The sequence below is a fragment of the Balaenoptera musculus genome, chromosome 5, assembly GCF_009873245.2.
Source record: "Balaenoptera musculus isolate JJ_BM4_2016_0621 chromosome 5, mBalMus1.pri.v3, whole genome shotgun sequence".
Taxonomy (NCBI): domain Eukaryota; kingdom Metazoa; phylum Chordata; class Mammalia; order Artiodactyla; family Balaenopteridae; genus Balaenoptera; species Balaenoptera musculus.
Window position 1 is genome coordinate 8,764,961 of NC_045789.1, and position 25,129 is coordinate 8,790,089.

General features: G+C 39.4%; 1 protein-coding gene across 3 annotated transcripts; it reads left to right on the forward strand.

Annotated features, from left to right (window-relative positions):
• The first annotated feature begins 10,190 nt into the window (after window positions 1–10,190).
• Window positions 10,191–23,512, forward strand: MEPE (matrix extracellular phosphoglycoprotein). 3 transcript variants are annotated; one of them, XM_036853832.1, is made up of 5 exons: window positions 10,191–10,212; window positions 12,383–12,448; window positions 15,539–15,592; window positions 16,850–16,942; window positions 21,694–23,512. In XM_036853832.1, the coding sequence occupies exons 2-5, from the start codon at window positions 12,395–12,397 to the stop codon at window positions 23,149–23,151; spliced, it is 1,659 nt and encodes a 552-aa protein (XP_036709727.1). In that variant the 5' UTR covers window positions 10,191–10,212; window positions 12,383–12,394; the 3' UTR covers window positions 23,152–23,512. The 3 variants fall into 3 exon arrangements, with proteins under 3 accessions (XP_036709727.1, XP_036709728.1, XP_036709729.1); XM_036853833.1 differs by lacking the exon at window positions 10,191–10,212 and having other exon boundaries at window positions 12,395–12,448; window positions 21,691–23,151; XM_036853834.1 differs by lacking the exons at window positions 10,191–10,212; window positions 16,850–16,942 and having other exon boundaries at window positions 12,395–12,448; window positions 21,691–23,151.
• Window positions 23,513–25,129: the final 1,617 nt, after the last annotated feature.

The window sequence follows — 25,129 nt, forward strand, 5'->3', positions numbered from 1 at the left end:
TCCTTCAAATGTGTTATAATTAAGAAGAAAAATGAGAGATTCAGAATGAAAAAAAGTGAGACCGGTGGGATGACGATTTCAGCTAAAGTATGAAAGCTTATTTCCTCTATGGTTTAAAAACTCAGAAGGACGATAGACATTTTTTCATGGATAAGTCAACATAACTAAGATTTTGACATGCTTGTGGGCGGGCTCAGCCATATATATCAGGGAAATAAACAGCTTTTACTAGAGTTGCCAGATTTGACAAGTAAAAGTGTAGGATGCCTAGTTAAATTTGAATTTCAGATAAACAATGAGTAACTTTTTAGTATAAGTATGCTCTATGCAATATTTGGCATTTGTGAAATATTTGGGACATATTTATACTAAATAAATGATTCATTATCTGAAATTCAAGTTTAATTGACTGTCCTGTGTTACATCTGGCAACCCTACTCCTATTGATTTGGTTCTAGGTGGCGTGGCGGTGGAATGGGGCAGAAAACTCTTACACATACGCACAAACATCAACCCACCATCTCCTAACTCTTATTTTGAAAAATGCCAAGCCTTCAGAAAAGTTGGAAGACTAGTACATGAGCACCTAAATTCACCAATGGTTAACATTTTGCCATATTTACCTCTTTCTATTTCTGTGTGCCTCTCTTCATATATATATATACACTGCTTTGCCAAACCATTAAAGAGTGATTGCAGACATCATGGCATCACAATGTTCACCCCTAAATACTTCAGCATTTAGTATTAGAACAAGGAAATCTCCTACATGGCTGCCATACCATTCTTATTCTCATTCTCAAGAAATTCAACCTAGATATGATCATATTTTCTAATACACAGTCCATATTCAAATTTCCCCAATTATTCCAATAATGTAATTTATTGCTAACTCATTTAACCCTCACAAAACTCTGTCAGGTAGGTTTTATTGTTATCGCCCATGTTATTGACGAAGGGGCTGAGGCACAAAGAAGTTGAGCAGCTTGCACCAGGTCACAACGTCAAAGCAGGAGCCTAGCTTTAGGATCTGTTCTCTTGACCATTAGCGTATATTCATTAGGAATGCTATATTCATTAGTGTATATTCATCAGGAATGGATGTTGAGCCATGAGTGGGCAGGAAATCTCTAATGATGAGGGCACTGCTGAAAAAACGAGACGTCCTCTGTCGCAATTTTCTTAGAACCAACTATGTTTTTTTATGACGTGGGCCCTAAAGAATATTTTCAAAGCAAGGATCCTCTGATATTTTTCAGGTATTTTGGTATACCTATCTATATAGGTAGCTTGGTATTGTGCAAAAATGCATGAGCCCTGGAGTTAGGTGGGCTTGAATGATGGTGTTATCGAGAGTAAATGAATTTCCTTCCCTAGTCTTTGTTCCCTCACCTCCTACATGTGCAGTATACTCAGTGGGTTGCTGTTTAGAGTCCGACCCATTACGAGCTACTCAGATCATCACCTCTGTCCTCTCCAGTCCCTTCCTTTCTCCATCTTAACACTTAGGTGCATCTGATTGTAATAGAATTACCTGGCCATAAAAATTGTCTTTTGTGAACTCATAGATCATTTTTTTCTTGTCCTAATGCCTCTTTGTAAGCAACAGCTTTTGATGAGATGGAAGCATTGGGAACAGTGTGATAAATACTATTTATTCGGCAATATAGGTAATCTTTACTCTTTATTTGTGACATTGTCACAAACTATCTCAATATATCATAGAATCATCAAATCTTAGATTTGGCCAGCCACAGGGCACTTTGCTAAGACTCGGGTTGGGCTGCAGTCAGTTCTTGCCCACATGGTCTATAAGGAGACCATGCAAGGTTGTCAGAGAGCTGCTCCCCCATGTGTCTCTTCCAAATACCAAGGTTTGGGAGACTTATGAGTGTCCTAGACCATTTAAAGAGCATTGACCACACAGGGAGTTCAGATGGGCTTAGCATGAGAGAGGGCTACTTATGTGAGATGCTTCATGGTGACATGTAGGCCCTCACCAAGCAATGGGATGCTGATTCGCCTCCCAGTTCAGGCCACACCCCAGGGGTGGATGGTCTTTGGGTATTAGCGTGGCCACAGGGTAGCTGCTTCTGACAGATGACTCTGCCCCTCTCCCCGTGGTCCCCCTAGGCCCCATCCCCTCACTTCAAGTCCCTCTCACCTCCTCCAACATGATGCCTCAATCAATATCCTCCCCAGCTGGCAACCAGGGTAAGCCATGTTTAATCCGCAGGGAGCACTGAATATCCCCCTTCCCCTTTTCAATGTATTATTGTTACATAAATTCTATACCCTGCCTCTTTCATGGCTGACCCTGATGATTTCCTATCACCCTTTCCTCTCCTAACAAGATTTTCATCTTGCAAAACTAAAGCTTTGGTTTTCAAAATGATTGCTTCTGCTGAGAGTTTCAAGAGCCTACTTAGAACTGAAAAACAAAACATTGACTTTCTTTCCATTTGGATTCCTCTTATTAAAAAAAATCCCAATCCGGGACTTCCCTGGTGGTCCAGGGGTTAAGACTCTGTGCTCCCAATGCAGGGAACCCTGGTTCGATCCCTGGTCAGGGAACTAGATCCCGCATGCCACAACTAAGGGCCTACATGCCGTAACTAAAAGATCCCACATGCTGCAATGAAGATCCCACGTGCTGCAACTAAGACCCAGCACAGCCAAAAAAAAAAAAAATCCCAATCCATCTCTAGGCAAAGTGAATCCCTCTGAGTGACAAAGAGAAAAAGTAATGAAAGTGTGAGAAAAGCAGAAAAATATAAATACATTCTTTTGAAAAGGATAGTCTAATGTCAAGAAATATGAGTCTTACTTTAAAAAAAGGATCAATATTAATTAAAAGGAAATCATGAGGCAATCATTTGGACCTCTTGTTTATCCAAGTGCAAATACTTGTAAATATTTTCTGCCCTCAGTGGGTTAGATACTCATTAACTTGGTTTGTTGTTCTAAGAATAAAAGTTCCATGCAAGTTGTATTCTGCTCTTTTTCAGGAGGCTTTCCCCCCTGTATTTCATAACTCCCAGGGTCCAAGAAGGTAAGACCTCCATCAGTGTGTACAGAATTTTGTCTTATCGCTTTTTAAAGCACAAATTCAACTTTCACTATTTTAGTCATGGGTCAGCAAACTTTCTCTGTAAAGGACCAGATAAGTAAAGATTTTTGGCTTTGCAGGCCATATGGTTTCTGTCACAACTCCTCAAATCTGTCATTGTAGCAAAAGCCACCATAGACAAAATGTAAACAAATGGGCATGGCTGTGGTCCGATAAAACTTTATTTGCAAAAACAGCTGTTGAGCCAGATTTGGCCTACAGGCCATAGTTTGCTGATTCCCATTTCAGATGACTATAAAGTCATAACCATAGAGAACTGATTAATTTAAAATTTTAGCTGTTGTTAATCACTTAGGATATAAACAAACTATCAGTGAACTCACTAAAAATGCAGTAAATTTTCTCATATTTGATACAGCAATCTGTGAGTTATCTCCTTTCTGCAGCTGCTTAATAAAATGCTTCTGACACTTCCTGGACCTGAACACATCAAGAATGTTATTTATCTCTAATAAATAATATTTGAAGATAATATTTTCATTATCCTAATTATCTTTTGAAATTTTGTGACAGAGATTGTCAGGTATGTCTAACCCCTTAGCCAGCTGAGGGAAAGTTTGATTTCGATTCTAGCTATAGGATAGTGAAGCGGAATCAACAGCACAACATAAACCATCACTGAGGCCGTGTAGAATGAGTGATCACCAAATCCAGTACTGCTAAGGTTAATTCTGTGTGTCAACTTGACTGGGCCAAGGGGTGCCCAAATTAAACATTTTTATTTCTGGGTGTGTCTGTGAGATTCTTCTGGATGAGATTAGCATTTGAATAGGTGGACTCAGTAAAGTAGATTTTCCTCCCCAATGTGGGTGGGCATCACCCAATCAATTGAGGGCCTGAAGAGAACAAAAAGGTAGCTTCCTGCTTGGCTGCTTAAACTGGGACATCTGTCTTCTGCCTTGGACTGGGAATGACACCAGCTACTCATCTGGCCCTCAGGCCTTGCGATTCAGATTGGATTTACACCACTGGCTTTCCTGGGTCTCCAGCTTTCAGATGGTATGTCATGGGACCTATCAGCTTCTGTAATCATGTGAGCCAATTCCTCATAATAAATCTCTTCCTATATGTATAACCTATGGGTTCTGTCTCTCTGGAGAGAAACAGACTAATATAAGTACACCGAACATTTTAAGAGGAATTTTCAGTGAATTCTCAATACCTGCATTGCTATCGGGACCGACCCAGGCACACTGTATTCTCCAAAGACAGCTTCGACACTATCTCCCCTTCCACAAGTCTTCCGCAATGTGACGTTGCCACTTCTCCCCAAGGTGTGGAACATGTACCTACTCCTTTGAATCTGACTGCTTTGACCAATATCATGACAATGACTCTAACAGTTCCAGGCTTAGCTTACTTCTGCTTTCTGCTCTTGAGACCCTAGAGGGTCTCAGGAGTAGGGAACCCTCCTGAGAAAGAACAGAATGTAATTTGCATGGGAACCTCTACTATTAGACCAACAAATCCAGTTAATGAGCTTTTAACCCACTGAGTATTTTAAGTCCTGAGCTACCATATAGGAAGTCCAGTTGGTTCTGCTGGAGAGAGAGGTCATATGAAGAAGCACCAAAGCACCGTCTTGGATGTGCAGCCCAATCAAGTCTTCAGAGAAGTCCTGCACCCATCCCATCTGAGTGTCCCAAATGAGAGATCTGAGGATGGCACAGTTGAGCCAAGTCACCCCACAGATACTTGAGAGAAAATAATCAACGGGTGTTTTAAACCACTAAGTTTAGAGGTAGTTTGTTATATGGCAATAGATAACTGAAACAAGAACAGACAAGCATAGAAAAAATTCTGAGAATTTGTGAGAATTAAGACAGTCATGAGAGAAGAGCTAAAATAAAATGATAACACAATACATATAAACACGAAGTTTAAAAACTGAGAAGACAAGATATGCCAAAATTAGGTAAGAAAATAGTATGTGTCCAATACAATGAATAACTAGCTAGCTGGTATATGTCATCATGTTCTGTCTCTTAAGAGGATACTTGGTCCTGCAAAACAAAATGGCAAGAACTATTTGGGAATGAGAGATATTTCCCTCCTGAGGTCACACAATGAAGCTTTACAGCTACTTCCAGCAATGTCACCATGTCCTGAAGGAAAAGCCTGGTATCATTATAATTACATTTTAACTACACCCTCTGAATTACACTTTAAGGTGTAGTAAGACATCTTTCTAAAATAAAAATAAAAGCAAATTATATTGACATGTCTTCCCTTTGCCAGTAATAGCTGAATGGGTAAACAAATAGCCTAGAGAAATGAACACAGCTAGCTTCATGTTACTCCGTGACCCTTTGTGGTTCCGTATCTGGCCGAAATTTTTATGTACTTCTGTTGAAATTCCCAAACACTAAGAGAAAAAAATAATAAAAACTAAAAAAAAACCCCATAATTTGGAGGTAGATGAGAAAGTTGGCTGTAAGTGACGTTTTAAAAAGTGACATTTTTTAAACTCAGGATGAATATTGATCCTCATGAATTAACATATTTAAAACAGAAACATTTTCTTCTGCTAAAAACAGGGCAAGTCCCAGCACACGCATTTCATACTCTCTTCTGGAGATGAATGGGGAATAAATGCTTCTATGAAATGCCTAAAGCCTTGACAAATCTTTAAGGGTCCATATGGTAAAGAGGAGATGCTCAACAACATCAACAAGGGCCCTTCTTTTCCATTCACAACACTGTGAAGATCCCCCCACTGATTCAGAAGGGAAAACTCAGTATTTGTTGCATATATAAATTAGAAAATAGAGCATTATTTCAGTTAGTCAGAACCTATGGAAATATACATAGTATATACTTATCTCTAACTGCCTATGATGATACGGAGAAATGTGTCACCTAATAATGTTAAGAATAAGTTGGGGACCAAGATCCCAGAAAATAAAAAGAGTCCCTACTATCCTAAGTTTTTAAAAATGTATATCAAAACAATTGGACCTAGAGCACAAGTATAGAGAAGATGGATGGGAGGTTCCAGAAATAGATGGAAAAACAAAACAAGACAAAACAAAAACACAAAGCCTTACTCGTGGATGAGGGTCCAGTAGCTGGAACAGATAGTGTAGGTTCCTAGTTAGCTCATATTTTATATGATTGTTCTCAATAAAGTGAAGGGTAAGAAATGAAAAAGCCAGCACAAGATGAAACAAGTTTCGTGGGCTACTTTCATCTGAAAATCTCTTTGAGGAGCAACTCTTTGTGTCAGCCTAGCCCAGGAGATTCAGGCTAGGTGCATCTTCAGTGGAGATGTCTATTCTTGAACCATGAACCGAGAACCAGAAGAAAGTTCGTGTCCATTTCCTGTTCTTCTCTAGTCCTTCTTAATTTTGTTTTATTTTGTTGTCTTTTACAATTAAATAGAAATAGTGTGAGGCTAGATTACCTTTTTTACAGAACCCTGGTCTTTATCTTTGGTTCCTAAGAAATGTTATGGCAAAACTGTTTATTACACAAAAACATTTAGGAAACTTCTGTTGAGTTTTTGAAGTTCAAGCTCAACCCAGGGGGCAAGTTTTAAGAGGGTAGAAATAACACCTCTACTTCACAGAACTTTAGCAAATGATTATTCTCTGTTTTTCTCCCCGTGGTTTCTTCTCGGCAAACTTTTAGACAGAATAGGCTCAATTTTTTTTTCTTTTTTTTTCTTCCTGCTTTAGTCAATTGTAGGTTCTAAATTTAAAGCTCAAGTTGCATTTTTATTTTTTGAGCTTTGCATTCATTTTAGCTTTGGAAGTATATATATATATTTAGCTACTGCCAGTTTACTCCTTGGTAGGATTGGTAGCTAAGTCAACTTTTCTCTTAACATTCTATGAATTTTCTCTTATAGAACACAGATTCATCTAGATAGAATTAAACACTTTCCCATCACTTAAATAAAGGGGAAATCTCTTACTAAATTTCTTTGGAAAGAAGGAAAGACAAAGAAAAAGCACACTTGAGAAATAATCTGAAACTATAATATTAATGAGAAAAACTCTAACATTTTCTAAAGCTGCACCATGTATGAGGCACATACCAGGTGCTTACTTCTACCTGATCATTCAAAAGTATAAAGTTACTTATAAACTATAAAGTTACGGAAGAGTGTAAAACCTTAAAACGCTGCGGATTTTCTAAGTGTTATAGAAATCTGTGAATAATTCATTGCTTGAAGAGAATATTAAAGTGAGGATTTTTGTGGTATTCACATCTGTCTACTGTTTATATAGCTGTATGTTTCTGTTCAGTCTTACGGTTGACTGAACACTGTTGTTTGTCCATTCCTTTCCTTTACTTCCATTTTCTTGTTAGCCTTTTTCTATGTCTGCCAAGTCCTTTACATTTTGCTGAAATTCTGGTCATTGATATTTGTGATGTCTAGAGAAATAGCCCACCGTTTGCTCTTAAACTTCAACTCTATTATTTCTTTCACCATTTCATTGATTTTTTTTCCCTTCATCAATTGAGTCGTAAAAGAAGACATGGTTGGAAAATAAAGAGAGGACAGAAAAGAGATACAGAAGGATGTCCTCTGAATGCCAGATTATTATATAATGATGGGAAGAATGGGTGGGGTGGGTAGCTATCATGTATTTATCATTTAGTTTACACTTCGGAACATTTGTTGATTTAATGTTTATGCAGACTTTAAGAGACAGTAGAGTGCAGTGGTTTTCAAACCTCATTTTGGAGCCTCATTGCCTAATTATAAATTCTGGCTTTTTATATTTGCTGGATATATGACCTTAAGCAAGTCACTTAACTGCTTTATGTCTTATCACTAAAATCAGGGTGATAATAAGAGCTACAATATAGAGTTTTTGTAAATATTAAATGAGTTAATATACCACACTTAGAGTAATACTTGGATCATAGTAATCATTCAATGAAAGTTCAGCTTATTATTATGCTTCCCATTCTCACATGGAGAAATTGAGGCTCACAGAAGTTCAATTTAGTTGCTTAAGCAATTGACCACAGCAAACAAGAGGTAGAGTCAGTATTTGAACTCAGGTCTGTTTGACTCCAAAGCTACCAGTTAAACGTCTCCACTGTCAATGACAATGTCAAATACTCTAAACCCCATGGTTGAATGATTGTTGAGTCAGCAGTGCCCCCAACCTAACAGCTAAAATTCTAATCCTGGCAAGAGTTTTAAGAACCAGCTACGTACACTCAGAAGAGGATCAAAAATAGGGATTCAGCCTGAACTGGAAAAGAAACCATTCTCTCAGCTAAAGCTGCCTAAGGGCTGCTTTCTTTGTTTTATCTTGGGTTTTGTCTGTTTTGAAAGTTAGGAGAAATTGGGAGTTTACATTTAAATCTCATTAAATATCATTTATAGTCTGTTAAAGTTGTGTTTAGCTATAGGTAGTTCTTATCCCTTAGTATGGGTTAAACAATTCTTACATTATCTTTTATTGATGTTTCACATAAAGTTCTAATTACCCCTCCAGGTCGTATAATATTTTAGACTGAATGGAACCTCCTGAACTACTGCAATCATGATTTTGGCAGCCAGACTGGGCCAACTACTGCCCTAGAAAGGCTTATTCCAATATGCGTGTGCTACTCGTTTCACTGAAAAAGTCAACGTCCTAAATGGACCATTTTATAACATTCACATACAAACCCAAACTCTCAGAATTTCCCCCTAAACCACTTCTGCAGTTTCCCCCATAACAATACTAAAGAGCAACTTCGTTCTTCCAGTTGTTCAAGGCAAAAACCTTGGTGCCATCCTTGATTCTTGATTATCTCTCCCAGCCACACCCAGACCATCAGCCAATCCTACTGGCTTTACTGTCAAAGTATATTCAGAACGTGACCACTTCTCACCACCCCTTGTGTTTCAAGTCCTAATTGTCTCATGACCAGATTACTTCAAGAGCTCCCTCACCAGTCTCTGCCTTTTCCTACTCAGTCCCTCCTTCAGTTCCTCCTTTGCCCAAGACCTCCAAGGGCTTCCTTCTCACTCAGGGTGAAGTCAGGGCCTTGCGATGACCCAGGGGCACTACATCATCTGCCATCTAACCTTTTCTGACCTTGTTTTCTGCTACTCCCTTCCTGCAGTCCATCCAGCCAACCTGACCCTTCTCTGTCTTGGAACAAGCCAGCAGGCTCTTGTTCCAGGGGTTCTCCTCTTTCTCTTCCTTCTGCCTAGAATATTCTTCCCCTAGAAAGTCAGATGCCTACAGGTCTTTACTCAAAAGTCACTCTCTCAACGAGGCCCTCCTGGGCCTCACTATCTAAAATTTCAACCCAGGGAATTCCCTGGCAGTCCACTGGTTAGGACTCTATGCTCTCATTGCCAAGGGCCCGGGTTCAAACCCTAGTCAGGGAACTAAGATCCTGCAAGCCATGTGGCACAGCCCAAAAATAAAAATTAAACAATTAAAAATTAAAAAAATAAAATTTCAACCCAATGTCTCCACTCTCAATGCTTGTTATTGTCTCCTCCCTGCAACACTTTTTCTTCTTAGACTTAGTCTCTGTCGCTACCTAACGTAACATTTTTTACTTACTCATCTTATTTATTGTCTCTCTCCCTGACAGCTTATAAATTCCACGAAGACAGGGATTTTTTTTTCCTGTCTTTCATTCACTGCTGTTTCCCTAATGCTGGTCACATAATAGGCACTCAACGCACTTTTGTTAAATGTTGCTGAAGTTCATTCAGGCACAGTTGAAATTATAAGCTTTTGACATAAAATGATAGCTAAAATGTTTTCTATTTATAAACTTGTGAGTTATTCAGCCAGTCCTAATTAATAGTTCTGAAATCAATTTTAATTATTTGACAACATGATAAACCAAGCTGAGGTATTTATATTTTCTGTTTATCCCACTTTCTGGAACATTTGATAGCAGCTTTCTACCACAAAAACATTTTTAGATTAAAATTACTTTGCCCCCTATGGTTATCTGTGGGCACTGGTAACAAATTGTTTGCTAGCGCTAAGTGAGCCAGTGCTGATTGGCCATTGGGAACTCTAACAAACTTTAAATTTCAGCAGAATGCCCAGACACTGTTAATTCTGCAGAAGAAACCAGGTATTCTGAAGGTCAAAGATCCCCAGGTAATTTGGCTCTCTTGATGTTCTTGATAACAACTTTATAACATAGTTCACATTTTTAAGATGCATGCCATCCAGGTAGGGAGATTGCTTTTGAAAATGAATGCATATTGAAAGTGTTCTCTACTGAGCACACCTGTGTACTATTTAGTGCTTTGTTTTAGAAAAAGAAAGTGTGTTACCAAGCTCTAGAAATGATCAACTAAAATTGGTGGTTTGGTAGCAACTTTCCCTCTGATTTGACTACCAACATTATCAAGCTCCACAATAACTCAAAGACTTCAATTTTACTCTACACCTTTGCTTATAAGACAGAATAAGGATAATATGATCAGACTTATACTTTCAAACCTCATCTGTACTGATATTTCTACTGATCAGCATTGTCATTTGATACTTGACTTGTACTGTCCTAACCTCTAAAACGCTTGGAAGCTAAATTATAGCTAGGATTAAAATTGTATTAATTTACAAGAGAATAGCCCAAGATTTTAGAATACATTTAAAAGTTATATTTATTTCTCCAAATAAAAGCTTTTACCTTGAACTGGTTAAAGATTGCAACAGTATTTAGATTATTTTTCCTATTAAAAGTACTTTTCTCTCAAGTAATATCAAAGAGTGGTATAAAATTTTACTTCTCATGTTGGTTGCTATATGTCTGTGTGGTAGTTAGTAAAATACTTAATATCAAAACCAACAGATCAGTCATCCAAAATTATGTTGACTTTCTTTTTCAATCTAATGGCTACTTGACTTAAATGAACTCACTAGATCCTCTTAGCATATAAACATGTACCTTTATCCATAAGAAAATGTTAGTGTTTTAAACATCATTTTGTGGATCCCAGGAAAATACTATGATTTGCTTTACATCAACTACATGTAGATTTTTCTGTAATAAGATAAAAGAGTAGAAACTTATTCAAGGTGGTGTAGAGTCTGGCTTTAGAGCTACATTGGCTGGATGCTAATCCCAGTTCTGCCCCTGAACACCTGGGAATTCTGGGGCAAGTTACTTGACTTTGTGTCTATTTCCTAATCTGTAAAACAGGACTAGTAATGCCACCTAACTTCACAGGGTCACTGTGAGGCTCAATTAATTGAATATATGTCAAATTTTTAGAACAGTGCTTGGCCCATTTTAGTTTTTGATAATGTTAGCTATTAATATAACTATTACATAAATTGCTTTGGTCTCCAGCCCACAGGTGGCTTCCACCTCATATACCTTGCTAATGAGTGTGAGGATATATATTCAGGCACAGGGCCGGTGGTGAACAAGATTTCATTCCTCACAGTAGAGCCTGCTACCCTGGCAGATTCATCTAGAGTCTGTTATGAGTTCCTACACTAACCTACTGTTATTCTTTTTTATTTTAACTGTTTATTTTTTTAATGACAAAAGCTAACCTTTATTGAGCACTTACTATGTGCCCGGCTCTGTGCAAAGAACTAAGAATTTTTTCATCAGATACAAGTTTTATTCAGATCTTACAAATGAGGTAACCAAAGTTTAGAGAGTTTAAATGACTTGCCCAGGGTCCCTTGGCTATGAAATAACAGAGCCAAGAACTCAAACCCAGATCTAACTTTCAAACCCTATTTCTTAACAATTTTGCTTTACTTTCTCTCTGAGAGATAGAATTCTGAGTTGACCATTGCTACCATCACACAGGTCCCTGAGGAAGTAGAATGTATTTATAAAGGACTGAAAGAAAAGAATGGTCATTTAAAAACCCTTTTTTCTCTCTCTTGTTCAAATTACATCATTTCTATTGATCTACCTTAAAGTTTACTGACTCTTTGCTTAATGTTATTCTGAATTATATAAATAATTCAATTAAATGGTCTCTCTCTAAAGATAAAAGGGAAAAGTTTGGGCTGACAATAGAGCAAATAAATATGTCTATGAACTCCATTTCTAACCAACTTCATTGTTTTCATAATATTGGACAATTTGCATGTTCACATTGGAATAATTAGACATATGAAAGCTCCGATTAAAGTTTCTACACTTGGATATAAATTATATGTAGTTTGTTTTTAAACAAGAGGAAATGGACTGCTAAGGGGAAGGAGGTTTGTATAGACTCTTCTGTTTTATTTATTGTTATGGCTGCAGTTCATAACTGGCAATGCTTTAGGGTAAAATATTATTGTCTTTTTACAGAGATTCTCAAAGATGCGAATCATCTGTTTGGGACTGCTCCTTTTCAGCCTGACCCTGGCAGCACCAGTAAGCATTTACAGATTCAGTTATGCATCCTATAATCTCTTGCTCTCTTCATCTATTTTTCTTTTAAGCGATGTCTTTTTAAATTAGTAGCACTTACCTAGTTCAGTTACAATAAAGTACCACACAAAGAGGACGCATCCAACACTTGACACAAATGTCTGTCACCAAGGAAGCCCTCAACGAACATGTGAGAAGAATTACAAGATGTCTACGTGTTGCCTTTGGAGAGACACCAGTAAAAATATTTTTGAGAAAACCAATAACCAGCCACAGTGTTTCAATCAGCTAATGCTAGTGAGTAAATATACCCAAATTATAACCTGTCAAAAGAATTTCTCAATATTTTACCAAAAACTGAGAGAATTTGACTTGAATGTTCCATGACTAAGCAACTAGACTTTCTAACTACACGATAACATGAAGGGACCAGACCTTTTCTGTAATTCTTGCAACACTCCAACACTGTGAGATCCTGCTAGCGATCTTGTCTTCACCAGCGAGGCTAAAGATGGGAAGAAGTCCCCCTCAGCTTAACCCAAATCAAGCTCCAATTTCCTTTTGTGTCTTTTCTTGCCTCTGATTCACCCAGATGAGTGCTCAGGGTGTGACTAAGTCATCTTGTGAAAATGCTGAGTGCTACAGATATTTTCTGCAAAGGAGTCACACTGCTAATTAGATAGTGTCTGAAAAACATCCTAACTTCTCGGAGTAACCTTTTCAGTTGGAAAAGCGTGGAAGCAAGCGGTCATTCTGTTGTCAGAAGAACTTACACATAGGTCCTGAGCGAGTGGGCAACCAACCGGGAAACGCACTGACGAGCACGAGCTATGCCAACCGGTGAGGAGGTGTCCCCTCTCAGCACACGTGCTCTAACAGTCCTCTGGGGGACGTGCTGCTTGAAACAGACATCTGCCAGGCCCAATGCACACAACTGACTTTGCTCGATCGGGGCCACAGAGGCACGGGCTTAGGCACGAGGAGGATGGCGTGGGCCCCGCTGACCCAGCTCATCCCACCAGCCGAGGACAAGCCTGTTTTGAGCTCCACATTCCAAAGAACAGCTGCAGTGGCATCTCCGACCATCTTCCAGTAAATGTGCTGTGTCAACACCAGCCCAGTGACCACCGGTCAAGAGAGGATGCCAGTCTTCTTCACCCGAGGGAAACAATGCCGTCTCCATTTCAGGGTCACGTTCAAGGGCAGGAGAGCTGCCAAGTGGGTGTGGGGGGTGGCGGGCGGGGAAGGAGGGGGGGCAGATTTCAAACGAAAGAGGTTCGGCAAGGACACAAGAGACAAATTTGGAATTATGAATGGCTAAATGCAATGTTTTCTTTCAGATATGGATTCTATTTGAGTAATTATCTAAAGTACTTAATTACAGATTGGTGGTATCAGAAATTAGTACGTACTAAGCCACTTACATATGTTCTGGAATCATAATCAAAATTCAAACTCCAGGGGAGGAAAAGGTTTTCCTCAACCCTCTTTGGGTCCCTGGCTGGGTTTGAAAATTCAACTTACAAAGACAGATTAACAGGAGAAGAGCACACAAACTGTATTAAAGTTTTACGTGTACATGAAAGCCTTCACAAAAGAATGAGGACCCAAAGAAGTAACCTGAGCAGGAAGTTTTTATACCTTTTAGACAAAGAAACAATACATTTGTGAAGAGTTGACAAGATAAAGGGGCTAGGGGAAGTCCAACTAGGACTAGGGAGTCCTTCTCTTCCTTAACTAAGAAGATTAGGATTAGTTTAACAAGATTTGTTTGCAGATTCTTCTGTGCCATCTCTGGACTGATAAGAGTTTGTCTCTAGTAAAAGGAGAATTTATTTCCTGCCTTTAGGCAGAAAAGGGGAAGCTTTTTCCACATGTTCTACTTCTTAACTGCCTTCAGCTCAAAATAATTTTTATGTCAAAAAGACATATTTAAGGGTGACATTCTTGTTTCCTTAAAAAACAAAATTTTAAGCGCAAGAATGTAAAAGATGACTGTTGGGCCATGCAATTCAATTAATATTCATTGATATGCAATTAGACTATAAAGCCTTTGTTATGTTACCTTGTTGTAAGTTCATGATTTATTATCGTGAACTATATTAAACATACCATCAAGTAGGTTTTTAATACATGTTGTGTGTGTGTTCTGTAAGAAAATACCAAATACCCCAAACTGTCATTTCTTTCTTTTGCTTAATATCTACCCATCTCGTTTTTTTATATTTTCTCTTTCCTATACCCCCATTTCCAGAACTATTTTAACTGTTTTGATATTTCTGAGGAGTGATGCAATGCTCTAAATTTATATGCACAAGATCACACAAGAACCGACATCAGCAGAGGGCAATAAAGGGTAGAATTACAAAATATGCAGTTAGGGGAGAAAAATTATTATGGAATTGAAAAGAAGTAATTTTCTTGGTTTTGATGTTAGGTAAAATACTGGATTTTTAATAGTGGAAGAAAGCTTAATGGTTTATAGTGTCATTCTGTATCTCACATTCTATAAAATACAACCTTTCCAAATGTCATTTTCCCTTTCCCTGAAAGAAAAAGCTGCCCAGGTAACTGGCAACAATGAAGTCCCATTCTCAGGTGTTTTCCTTCCCCTTAGGTGCAGGGCTATGGTTTCACTCTTGCTGGACCATCAGGTCGTCTTAACTCGAAGAGCAATGACTGAACTTATACAATCAATGCACATACAATCCACATCACTCAACTCTGATTTGGGTTCACTGATACTAAACACTCCCAGTGTGCCAGGGAAAACTTGTTCAGTGGATACCAGTGACATCCAAGCTTTTTCACCTGGAGTGCCACCCCTCCCAACTCAGCTGTTCTCCCGCACTTGAACGTGGTTCCGTGGTTCCGTAGTGGAGCCGGCACTGTCTCCCTCTGGGGGAGGAAGATCGGCATTCTCCTTCAATACAGAAACAAATGTGATGCGTGTGCCCATCTTCTATGAGTCAGAATGATTTTCCACATTGAATAATACACCCCAGTGAGAGAAAAAAGAAAGGAAACATTCACTGTTTGAAGAAATGAAAGAAAGAAGTGTTTAGTGAAGTTTTATTTCTTATTTCCTTTCAGACATTGCAACCACAGGCTGAGAAAATGAAGCAGGACTCTGTGGAAGAACAGAGGGTAAACAGAATTATTCTTCTCAAATACACCCCTTCCAACTCTGTAAAGAGAAAAGTCAATAAGAGGAAATTTTTAACTGTCAAAATATTCTTGTGTACCTAGAACGGAAATGGAAAACCATACAACACAATTTTGGCACTTTAATTCACACAATGTGTGATAGAAAAGAGAAAAGACTTCTGAATGGGAATTCTTTCTCTTCAATGATTTCTTCCTTCAGAGGGATGAGTAAAAATTCTGGGATATTGTTATTAGCAAACAATATTTTCCCACACGTGTACATGAGAACAGAGAGATAAATGAGGGAGAAAACAAAGGGAAGCGAGTTAACAAGTCTTCATGGGGGAATTCTGTGTACATGGAGTTAGTTTTCCATATGCAAGCAGAAAGTTAAATAAGTACCTTCAGCTTTTCGTGTCACCAAATTGCAACTTACTTCTGCCTACCACGGTTTCTCCTTGCAGTCTCAGAAAATTCTGTTCTAAAAACTAACAATCTTCCGTTCTCTATCTCAGCTGAAAATTGCAAAGGCAAAAACCACACGCTTAAGAGCCTGAATGTTCATGCTGTGAGTTTTGCCAATTTGACATCAGCATGAATACTGTAAAGTCTGCCTTTCTCCTCATCCCCCGCCTCCTCCTACCTGAAAATATTTCCAAGTGCTCCATTTCCATTGAAATTTGGTAATAAAATTGATACACCCTGGGGGAGAGAACTGTTTGACAGTCATCCTCAGGGAAGACAGACTTAGAGATAGAAAAGAAAGGAACAAGCTGCTCTCTTGAGGAGCTGGCTGACACACGGCGTCCTGTGGTTATCAGATGTACTACCACTTGTTAGATGCAGAAATAGACTTGACCCAAGTTAAAAATACCTTGTACTATCAGAAAGAGAGCCAGAAAACTTCTTAGTAAGAGATAAACCCACCTTAATATAATGTTGTGGGGGTTTTTGGTTTTTTTCTTTTAATTTTATTTATTTATTTACTTATTTATGGCTGTGTTGGGTCTTTGTTTCTGTGCGAGGGCTTTCTCTAGTTGCGGCGAGCGGGGGCCACCTCTCACTATCGCGGCCTCACTTGTTGCGGAGCACAACAGGCTCCAGACGCGCAGGCTCAGTAGTTATGGTTCACGGGCCTAGTTGCTCCGTGGCACGTGGGATCTTCCCAGACCAGGGCTCGAACCCGTGTCCCCTGCATTGGCAGGCAGATTCTCAACCACTGCGCCACCAGGGAAGCCCAATGTTGTGTTTTTGTAGATAATGTACAAGGGCCACCATGAGAAACATGGGTATTATGTTTTTAAGTATGTTTATACCTCGTCTGGGAGGAAAAATCAAACTGATGTGAAGGTAAGCAGAATCCTAGTGATTTTATCATGAGCCAAACTCTGGACAAACATTATGAGAAACTGTAGGGAAGACAAAGTTGACTTTTGCCTTCTCTGGGGTTTCTGTCTATGGCTGGTGCCTTTATCTTTTTCCCACGGTCCCAGGCTCCTGGAGAGTCTCTGCTATGGAACTCTGTGTCCCAGTGTCTTCCTGACACAGATGGGCTACCGCATGGCCTGGCCCAAACCCTGCCCTGCTTCAGGACCTGCCACAGCAGATGCGGTGCTGGTGGATACTGGACACCCATTGAGTTTTTCATGTTATTGCTTCTGAATAAAGTTTGATCCTTTGTAAGGGGGTTTTCTGGACATATTCTACCATATGCTCTAATGGGGCAGGGGGGAATGGATTAGAAAGAAATCATTTTGGCCTAAAAAGTGGCACATTTTAGTGTCCCTTAAATTCATTCCACAGATGATGCCATCTGTGTCAGGATGCTTGGAAGAGAAAGAATAAGGGCATTGTCACTGGAATAAAACAATAATTCTTTTCACTCAGTCCTTTCTTGCAGATTCACTGGCCACAGAGCTAGAAACAGTTTAAAATGCCATCAGCAACAGGACTATTTACTTTCTTCAAATCTGGCTTCATTCCCCATGAAAGTAGTAGTTTCCCTTCAGAATGTTATTCTGTTCTGCTCAATATTCTTTATACGCATCTCGAAGACTTAGCACCTCTAAGGCTAGCTGCCTTTTAAACTTATTGGTTGTAACAAATACATGCTGAGAGCTTCCTATTGTGCAAGATATTATGAGAGATTAAATGATTGAGAAAACTTAACTCTTTCTCTACAGGATTTTAGAGTTAGAAAAGAAACAAAAGGTGCTTACAAAGATTATTATAACCCGAGACAGAATGTGCAAAGTGCTATGTAAGTGGTACCCAAAAAATCATGCTTTAGGGCTTGGAGTAGAAAAGATTAGTTCCTAGTGTGGGGTTCAGGGAAAGCTACATAATGGAAATAATTGAACTGGACCTTGGAGGATGAGTAGGATTTGAGCAAACATTTGTGTGGGAGAGACTGTTCTCCATGAAAAGAATAATATGAGCTAAGGCATGGAGACAGGAAAGCAGTTCAGCCAACTGATGTGTTGACTGTACAACCATCATACAATCAAGAGTGCCATAGGAAGTCATTTAACATAAGCAGTGCAAAAATGATTGACCATCACGCATCACAATTTAAAAGTTGTTTCACGTTTCATTTATAAAAGAACTCTTCAGTCTTTAAAGACATGTACACAATTCATTAGTATACACGTTACTGTTTTAAAAGCAGTAAAAGCACCAAATATAAAACAAAACTTCCCACTTCAGAACAGGGAGGGGAAAAAAATTAAGAAGGGATTATTATAATGCACCTGTTTAACTCAAAAGTGTATATTAGCAGTGAGCAAATGAACTTAGTTGCAAAGGAAAATACAAATGTCTGTGTAAAAATTTCCCAGATGTAATGTCTTAAAATAGGTCAAATGTTTAAATACTTTTTATTCAGAAATAATTCACTATAAAGTTTTTTTCTATTATACTTTTCCTCATGAGAAAACCTTATCTATTTTCAGAATATACCTGCCAATATAAAAGATTAGTGAATAATGATAACTCCCCCAAATAAGTCATTTCAAATTATATCTTAAAAATACTACACTTTGGAACTTTTGTATACTGCATATGAGCCAGCTTTGTAAGAACAGAGGGCACTTCTGTAAACCATTTTTATCTTGAGGTTCAAGTGTGAGCTGAGTCAACAATTCCCCACAGCTTCCAACATTAATAAGATTTATGTATAAAAGCAGGCAGTCTTCCAAGTAGAACAGTACTCCTATTTGAGGATGGATCTGAACATAGTGACCTAATAAGAGCCACATGCACGTGTCAACCTGGAGAAGAGAAAGCACCCAGTGAATATGGAGAAAACCTCGACTTTCCTGGAAGGGTTTTATATGAACAAGGAAATAACCTTAAGGATTGCTGCATCAGGAAAAAAAAGGGATACTAGTTACTAGCTGCAGGTTTAAAAAAATTTGAAAAAATTAGAATATCCATAAATGAAAAGATCTGACATGAAAAGTAACAAGTAATTAGCTCATAAAATGTTCAAGGATGTTCAAGCTGACAATAGGTCATAGAAACTGGGAAGGACGTGGGCTGGGAGGCTGTGACACCCAACTCTGTCTCTAACTGGATGTTGCTTTTTGAGCTTAGGTTCTATATCCCACAGACATCAACACATCTAATATTAAAGTTAGCTTTTTCTCTTGTCTTCATTTTTGCATGTCAATGTTCTAGTTATTAAGCCTTCTTCTATTTGGGCACCAGCAGACGATTTTTCTTTGTGGCGTTTTTCTTTGGCAGAATCCTAATCCAAGCGATTACACCTCATTCCTGGACAATCCAGCACCCTCCTGACTGTCCTTTCTTACCGCAGTTCCTCCTAAACCTCTGATTTTTATTTTGTTAATCTTTTGGTCATGCACTTTCACTAGCTCTTCATCCCTTGCCAAATAAAACCAGATTCTTATGCCTGGAGTCCCAGGTTCTACAAAGCTCTGCCCCTCTGTCTGTGCAGACCCTGATTAAATACAAGGTCTCTGTCACACCACCTCACACCCACCCTCCATACCCCTGCAGGACTGCTGTCTCTGCCATTCAATAAATCATCAGCTATTGCTTAGAACATGTAGCGCCCAGCCCAACTTCTTACATGTCCCAGTTCCTCAATAAATAGCTCTTATTTTGATCTCATGTTACCCACCAGTTCAAAGGTCTATGTAGTGGTGGTGTAAATTTCAGCTCACCCTACATGTCTGAGGTGGAGGGAGAGTATGGAATTTATTCTGTCTATAATTGTTCTGTTGCTCAAGAGCTCCTACCCGTGGGCTAACAAAAGGGTAGGGAGCGTGCAGAAATTAATTTAAATTCAACCTGTTTAAACTTAAGGGTATCTAATCATGGAAATAGTTCTTTAAGGAAGCCCTTCAGTCCCTTCTGGATAAAAATGCTCAGATTCTCCTTCTCCCCCTAAGATGGCGTGCACGCATGTGAGGGAGTTGGGGGTGGCTTACGCCACCCAGCATATACCATATACCATATACCATATACCATATACCATATACCATATGCACACACACGGCTCAAGCCACAGTGGAGAGGAGGACGTGGGATCCTCGGACATGGACGGGACAATGTCGCTCGACCCCTTGTGTACTGCTTGCCCTGCTGGTACCCTAAGGTGAAGTCACTGGCTACAATAGCTTAGGACCAAACAGTACAGCCTCGGGGCAGTGGTGATTCAGGCTCTCCGGGCTCTCACGGACAATGTAGACCCCTCTTTGTTCACGTATGACTCACATTTGTTCCTAGTATATATGCTCCATCTACTTTGCTCCTTCTAGAGCCACCTCACTCCCTCTGGAAAGCTCCTAACCATTCTCAGATGCTTGCATATCTAGCCTGTGCCACAGAGAAACAGTGAGTGGTGTGGGCAAAATCAATCTCAGCCCCTCTTTCTTCTTGACCACTTTGTTCAAGCTTCTTGCACCTTGGCTGTACCTCGAGTTGGTAAGGTGCAGCCTATGAAGCAGCATTTTACAGACCTTTCCCCCGCAAAAAAGGACAAATTGAGATACAAGCATAAACACGCTACTCTTCTTCTCCACTTTCTCTTTTTCATCCCATTATTCTCTCAGGGACTTTTCTCATCCTGACCTCATTACTTAAACTTAGGATCCAGAAGAGTGGTTCTCAAAAGGTGGTCACAGACCAGCAGCACCGGCATCAGCTGGGAACTTGTCACAAATGCAGATTCCAGAGCCCCACCCCAAGCCTACGGAATCAGAAACTCTGGCCGTTGGGTCCAACAGTCTTTGTTTTAGTAAGCCTTCCAAATAGTTACGAGAAATGCTAAATTTGAGAACTATTGACTCAGACTATCAAATCTGGTTTATTACATGACAAAAGAGGGAAAAAAATAAAATTAATGAATCCTTTTTCAGACAAAAGCTAAGGTGGCCAACACCTGCTGCAAAATATTTTGTTTGGATGTCAGAACCTAGATTCTTCTATTTGTATATTTTCTGTTGAGAAAAAAGAGAAGAGGAAAAGATTTATACCTTGAAGACCAGGGCAAAAGCAAAGAGAGAGAATGGGGGTGGGGGGGAGGGAGAGAGAGAGAGAGAGAGAATGAGAGCAAGAAAAATCATGTTTGAAAGATGAACTTCATTTCACTTGCAATGTGTCACTAGTCACAAGATGAAGACTACACTCTGTCTTTTTTAAAGTCAGCTCCTCCTTTAAAATCAGGCCCTAATCTATATTTCCAAACTTATTTCTCTTATTTGGATTCTCTTCTTTATTATTCTCTTTAGGATTTCTCTACTCCAGCCTTATAATTTTATTCATATTATCTTTCAAATGTTTCCTGTTTCCAAACATTTGAATATGCCACTTACTCTTAAGATATTCTCACCATTTTCCTTCCATGTATTTGAATCTTATCCACTCTTCAAGCCTTGCTCATTCTTCTTTTTCCATGAAACCTGCTTTGGCCATTCCAGAATTATCTCTACCAACAAATCTCTACTGAGTTAAAAGACTCTTTTTATTAAGTATCTGGTGGGGTTTTAAAATTTATTATTATTGCCTAAGAATTATTAAATTTTAAAAGTTTAACATAAAATAACCACTTTATGTTGAAAATTACACTTCAGCAGGAAGAAAAAAACAAAGACAATATTGCTCTTCCCCATTCTGGCAAGAGAAGAAATCAAGAGCCAGCACCTAAAGAAAACATTGTCCAAGAAAAAGAGAAAGACTTGTCCCTCCCTGGAACCAATGAAAATAACAAAAGCCCTAAATCCCAAAGTCTTTTGGAAAATAGACAGACAATGAATAAAGACTACAGGATTAGTAACAAAGAAAATGCCCACAATGACCTGAAGATGTCCATTTCTCCTGAATCGACCGGGAATCACGGGACTGAGGATGGAGACAAAGCTATTAGCAAACTACATGACCAAGAAGAATCTGGCAAAGCTCTCATCAGAAATAACATGCCCCACATAATGGAGCCAGGGGCTGTGATTGAACTCTTGAGGGAAGAGATCAAAGATAACAAACCCCGGAATGTTTTAAGCAAAGTTCCAGCAGGTGCCAATTATGCTAAAGCCCCCTCAAAAATTAAGAAGAATCATCAAAGAGATTCGCAAGCCCAGAATATGCAAGTAAAAAGCAAAAGTACCCACCGTACCCAACACAACATGGACTATCTAAAACAGCTCCCCAAAGTCAAAAAGGTCTCCAGTGATTTTGAAGGCAGTGGTTATCCAGACCTTCAAGGGCAGGAGGACAATGATCTCTCTCCTTTCAGTGGAGATGGTCCACCTTTTAAGGACATTTCTGGTAAAGGAGATGCTATTCGTCCTGACCGAGAAGGTGCAGATATTCAAACAGAGTTTTCCAGCCCGAGTGAAGCTGGGACCATTAATCCTGACGCAAGAGGACCAGGTTATAATGAGATCCCAGAGAAAGAAGGGAATGGTGGAAATACCATTGGAACCAGGGATGAAACAGCCCAAAAGGCAAATGCTGCTGATGTAAGCCTAGTGGAGGGCAGCAACAACATTATAGGTAGCACCAATTTTAAGAAACTCCCTGGAAAAGAAGGAAGCAGAGTGGATGGCGGCAGCCAAAATGCTCATCAAGGGAAAATAGAGTTTCATTACCCTCACGCACCCACAGAAGACAAAAGAAAAGATGGCAGTAGTGCTGGAGCTGAAAGTACTAATGAAATTCCGAAAAATGGCAAAGGTAGTAGTAGAAAAGACACAGAACATTCTAATAGGAATCAAGCAACCTCAAATGAAAAACAAAGATTTCCTAGTAAGGGCAAAGGTCAGGGCCAGTTCATTCCTTCTCGTGGTCTTGATAATGAAATTAAAAATGAAATAGGTTCCCATAATGGTCCCAATAATGAAGGGACCATAATAACACACAGCAGGAAAAATTATTATGTGCCCCATAATTCTATGCAGAACAAGGGTGTGTCACAAAGCAAAGGTTCCTGGGGTTACAGAAAGCCCCATTCCAATAGGAGGTTTCGCCCCCCTAAAAAGCATGACAGTAGTGAATCATCTGACAGTGGCAGTTCCAGTGAGAGCGATGGTGACTAGAAATTCCCAGCAGGATAAAGATTTGAATACTTAGTCAACTGTGACTTAACAGTATAAAGGGGAGCCACCTGATAGCAGATCAGATGGACAGAGCCAGGAATTGAATAAGCCAAGAAACCCATCCTCCTGGGGAGAACTGTTGCTATTTTAACGGTCACAGTATGAAATCCTATTCAAAGTTATGATGCTTTTTTAAGGAAAAAGAATTCATTAAGGATTCATGGAATAGGTAACATTTGAATAGATATCATTTAAAAATAGGTTGTGAGTGTCACAAAACCCTTCCTTTGTTGTTTGCTCTGTAGACGTGAAAAACAATCTCTCTCATACGATAATCTGTAATTAAATGATCTATAAGGAAGTCTGTTGTCTGTGGTGCTTCATTTCAGACGCAACAAGAATAGTTCTGCCTCTGGCAAAGGCAGTGCTATGAAATTAATCCACTGGGTAAAGCTTGAGAGCCTCCCTACATCCCACTCTGCTCAAGTCAGTAGTTCCTTTTGCTTCTGCTCTAATAAAGATATCCTGCTTCATGTCCTTCTATGCTCTTTCCTCTGTTGCACGTTTATAACTTCTAGTAAAGCAAATTTTATTTCCTGAAGCAACTCTCCAGGTTATCACTTTTCTCAGTTCTACCTCCTTCTAGACAAAGAGGTGAATGGGGTGGAGGGAGGGCAACAGGGAGAATTTGAGAAGGAGAAGCACAAATGCAAAACCAAGACAAAAACTTACTTCGGCAGATATTACTCATTGGCTGATTCCAAATCATCTCAGCCCTATTTCTTTTTTCTGACTTTTAGCGTAGATGCTTTTCCAGCTAATAGCCTTGTGACACCATTCTGGAAATTAACCCTAAGTCTCCTGGTCAGAGAGAGGAGCGGAGTTCTGGAAGGCTTTTTGTCTTCTTGCTAAGAGATTGTATACAGTTAATACCACCCGTCCTTTTTTTCTTACCCTATTCTTCTTTGCTTAACATCAACATGATGCCTGGAGGTGCAGCAGCCATTTTGTGACCATGAAGGAAGGGCATGAGATAATATGAAAAAATATATATATATATGTGTGTGTGTGTGTGTATATATATGTGTGTATATACACACACACACACACACACACACACACACATATATATGTATCTGTTCCCAGTTCCTGGCACAGAACTCCTAAAACCCTTGTAAGTTCCTAAGTGATAAATACACTAGGAGTACCTTTTGTTCTAATATTTGGTCTTTGACCCCAGATCCTGACACACAGTTCCTAAATCCCTTTGGATTTCCTGGGTGATAGCAGTGTCTTTTGTTCTAATGAGGTGACTCTGAGTGGGCACCAGAAAGACCCAGCCATGATTAGAAGCTTGAAATTTTCAACCCTACCCCCTATTCTGCAGAGAGGGCAGAGGGGCTGGAAATGGAGTTTATAGTTGATTATGCCTATGTGATGAAACCTCCATAAAAATCCCCAAAATGTGGAGTTCAGAAAGCGTCCAGGTTGTGTGAACACATCATAGGAGAATAGCTCACCCAGAGGGGCATGAAAGCTCTGCATCCCTTCCCACAGAACTTGCCTTACACGTCTCTTCCATCTGGATGCTCATCTGTATCTTTTATCATATCACTTTACAATAAACTGGTAAACAGTAATAAACTGTTTTCCTCAGTTCTGTGAGCCACTCTAGCAAATTCATGGAACCCAAGGAGGGGGTATTGGGAATCTCCAATCAACAGGCAATAGGTTGGAAGCACAAGTGACAACGTGGACTTGCCATTGGCATCTGAAGTGGGGGAGGGAGGCAGTCTTGTAGGACTGAGCCCCTAATCTGTGGGATCGGACACTATCTCTGGGTAGATAGTGTCAGAACTGAGTTAAATTTGGGGACACCCAGCTAGGGTCACAGACATACTTGGTGTGGGGAAAAAGACCCCACACATCTGGTGTCAGAAGTGTGAATGTGATAGCAGTGTGAGAGTAAAAGAGGAGG

What these genes read in the sequence shown, in the direction of transcription:
- MEPE (XM_036853833.1), top strand. Translation starts at nt 12,395, where the DNA reads ATGCGAATCATCTGTTTGGGACTGCTCCTTTTCAGCCTGACCCTGGCA. An exon ending in GCCTGACCCTGGCAGCACCA is followed by an intron (nt 12,449 to 15,538) that starts GTAAGCATTTAC and finishes ATTTCCTTTCAG; the next exon opens with ACATTGCAACCACAGGCTGA. An exon ending in ACTCTGTGGAAGAACAGAGG is followed by an intron (nt 15,593 to 16,849) that starts GTAAACAGAATT and finishes GTGTTTTTGTAG; the next exon opens with ATAATGTACAAGGGCCACCA.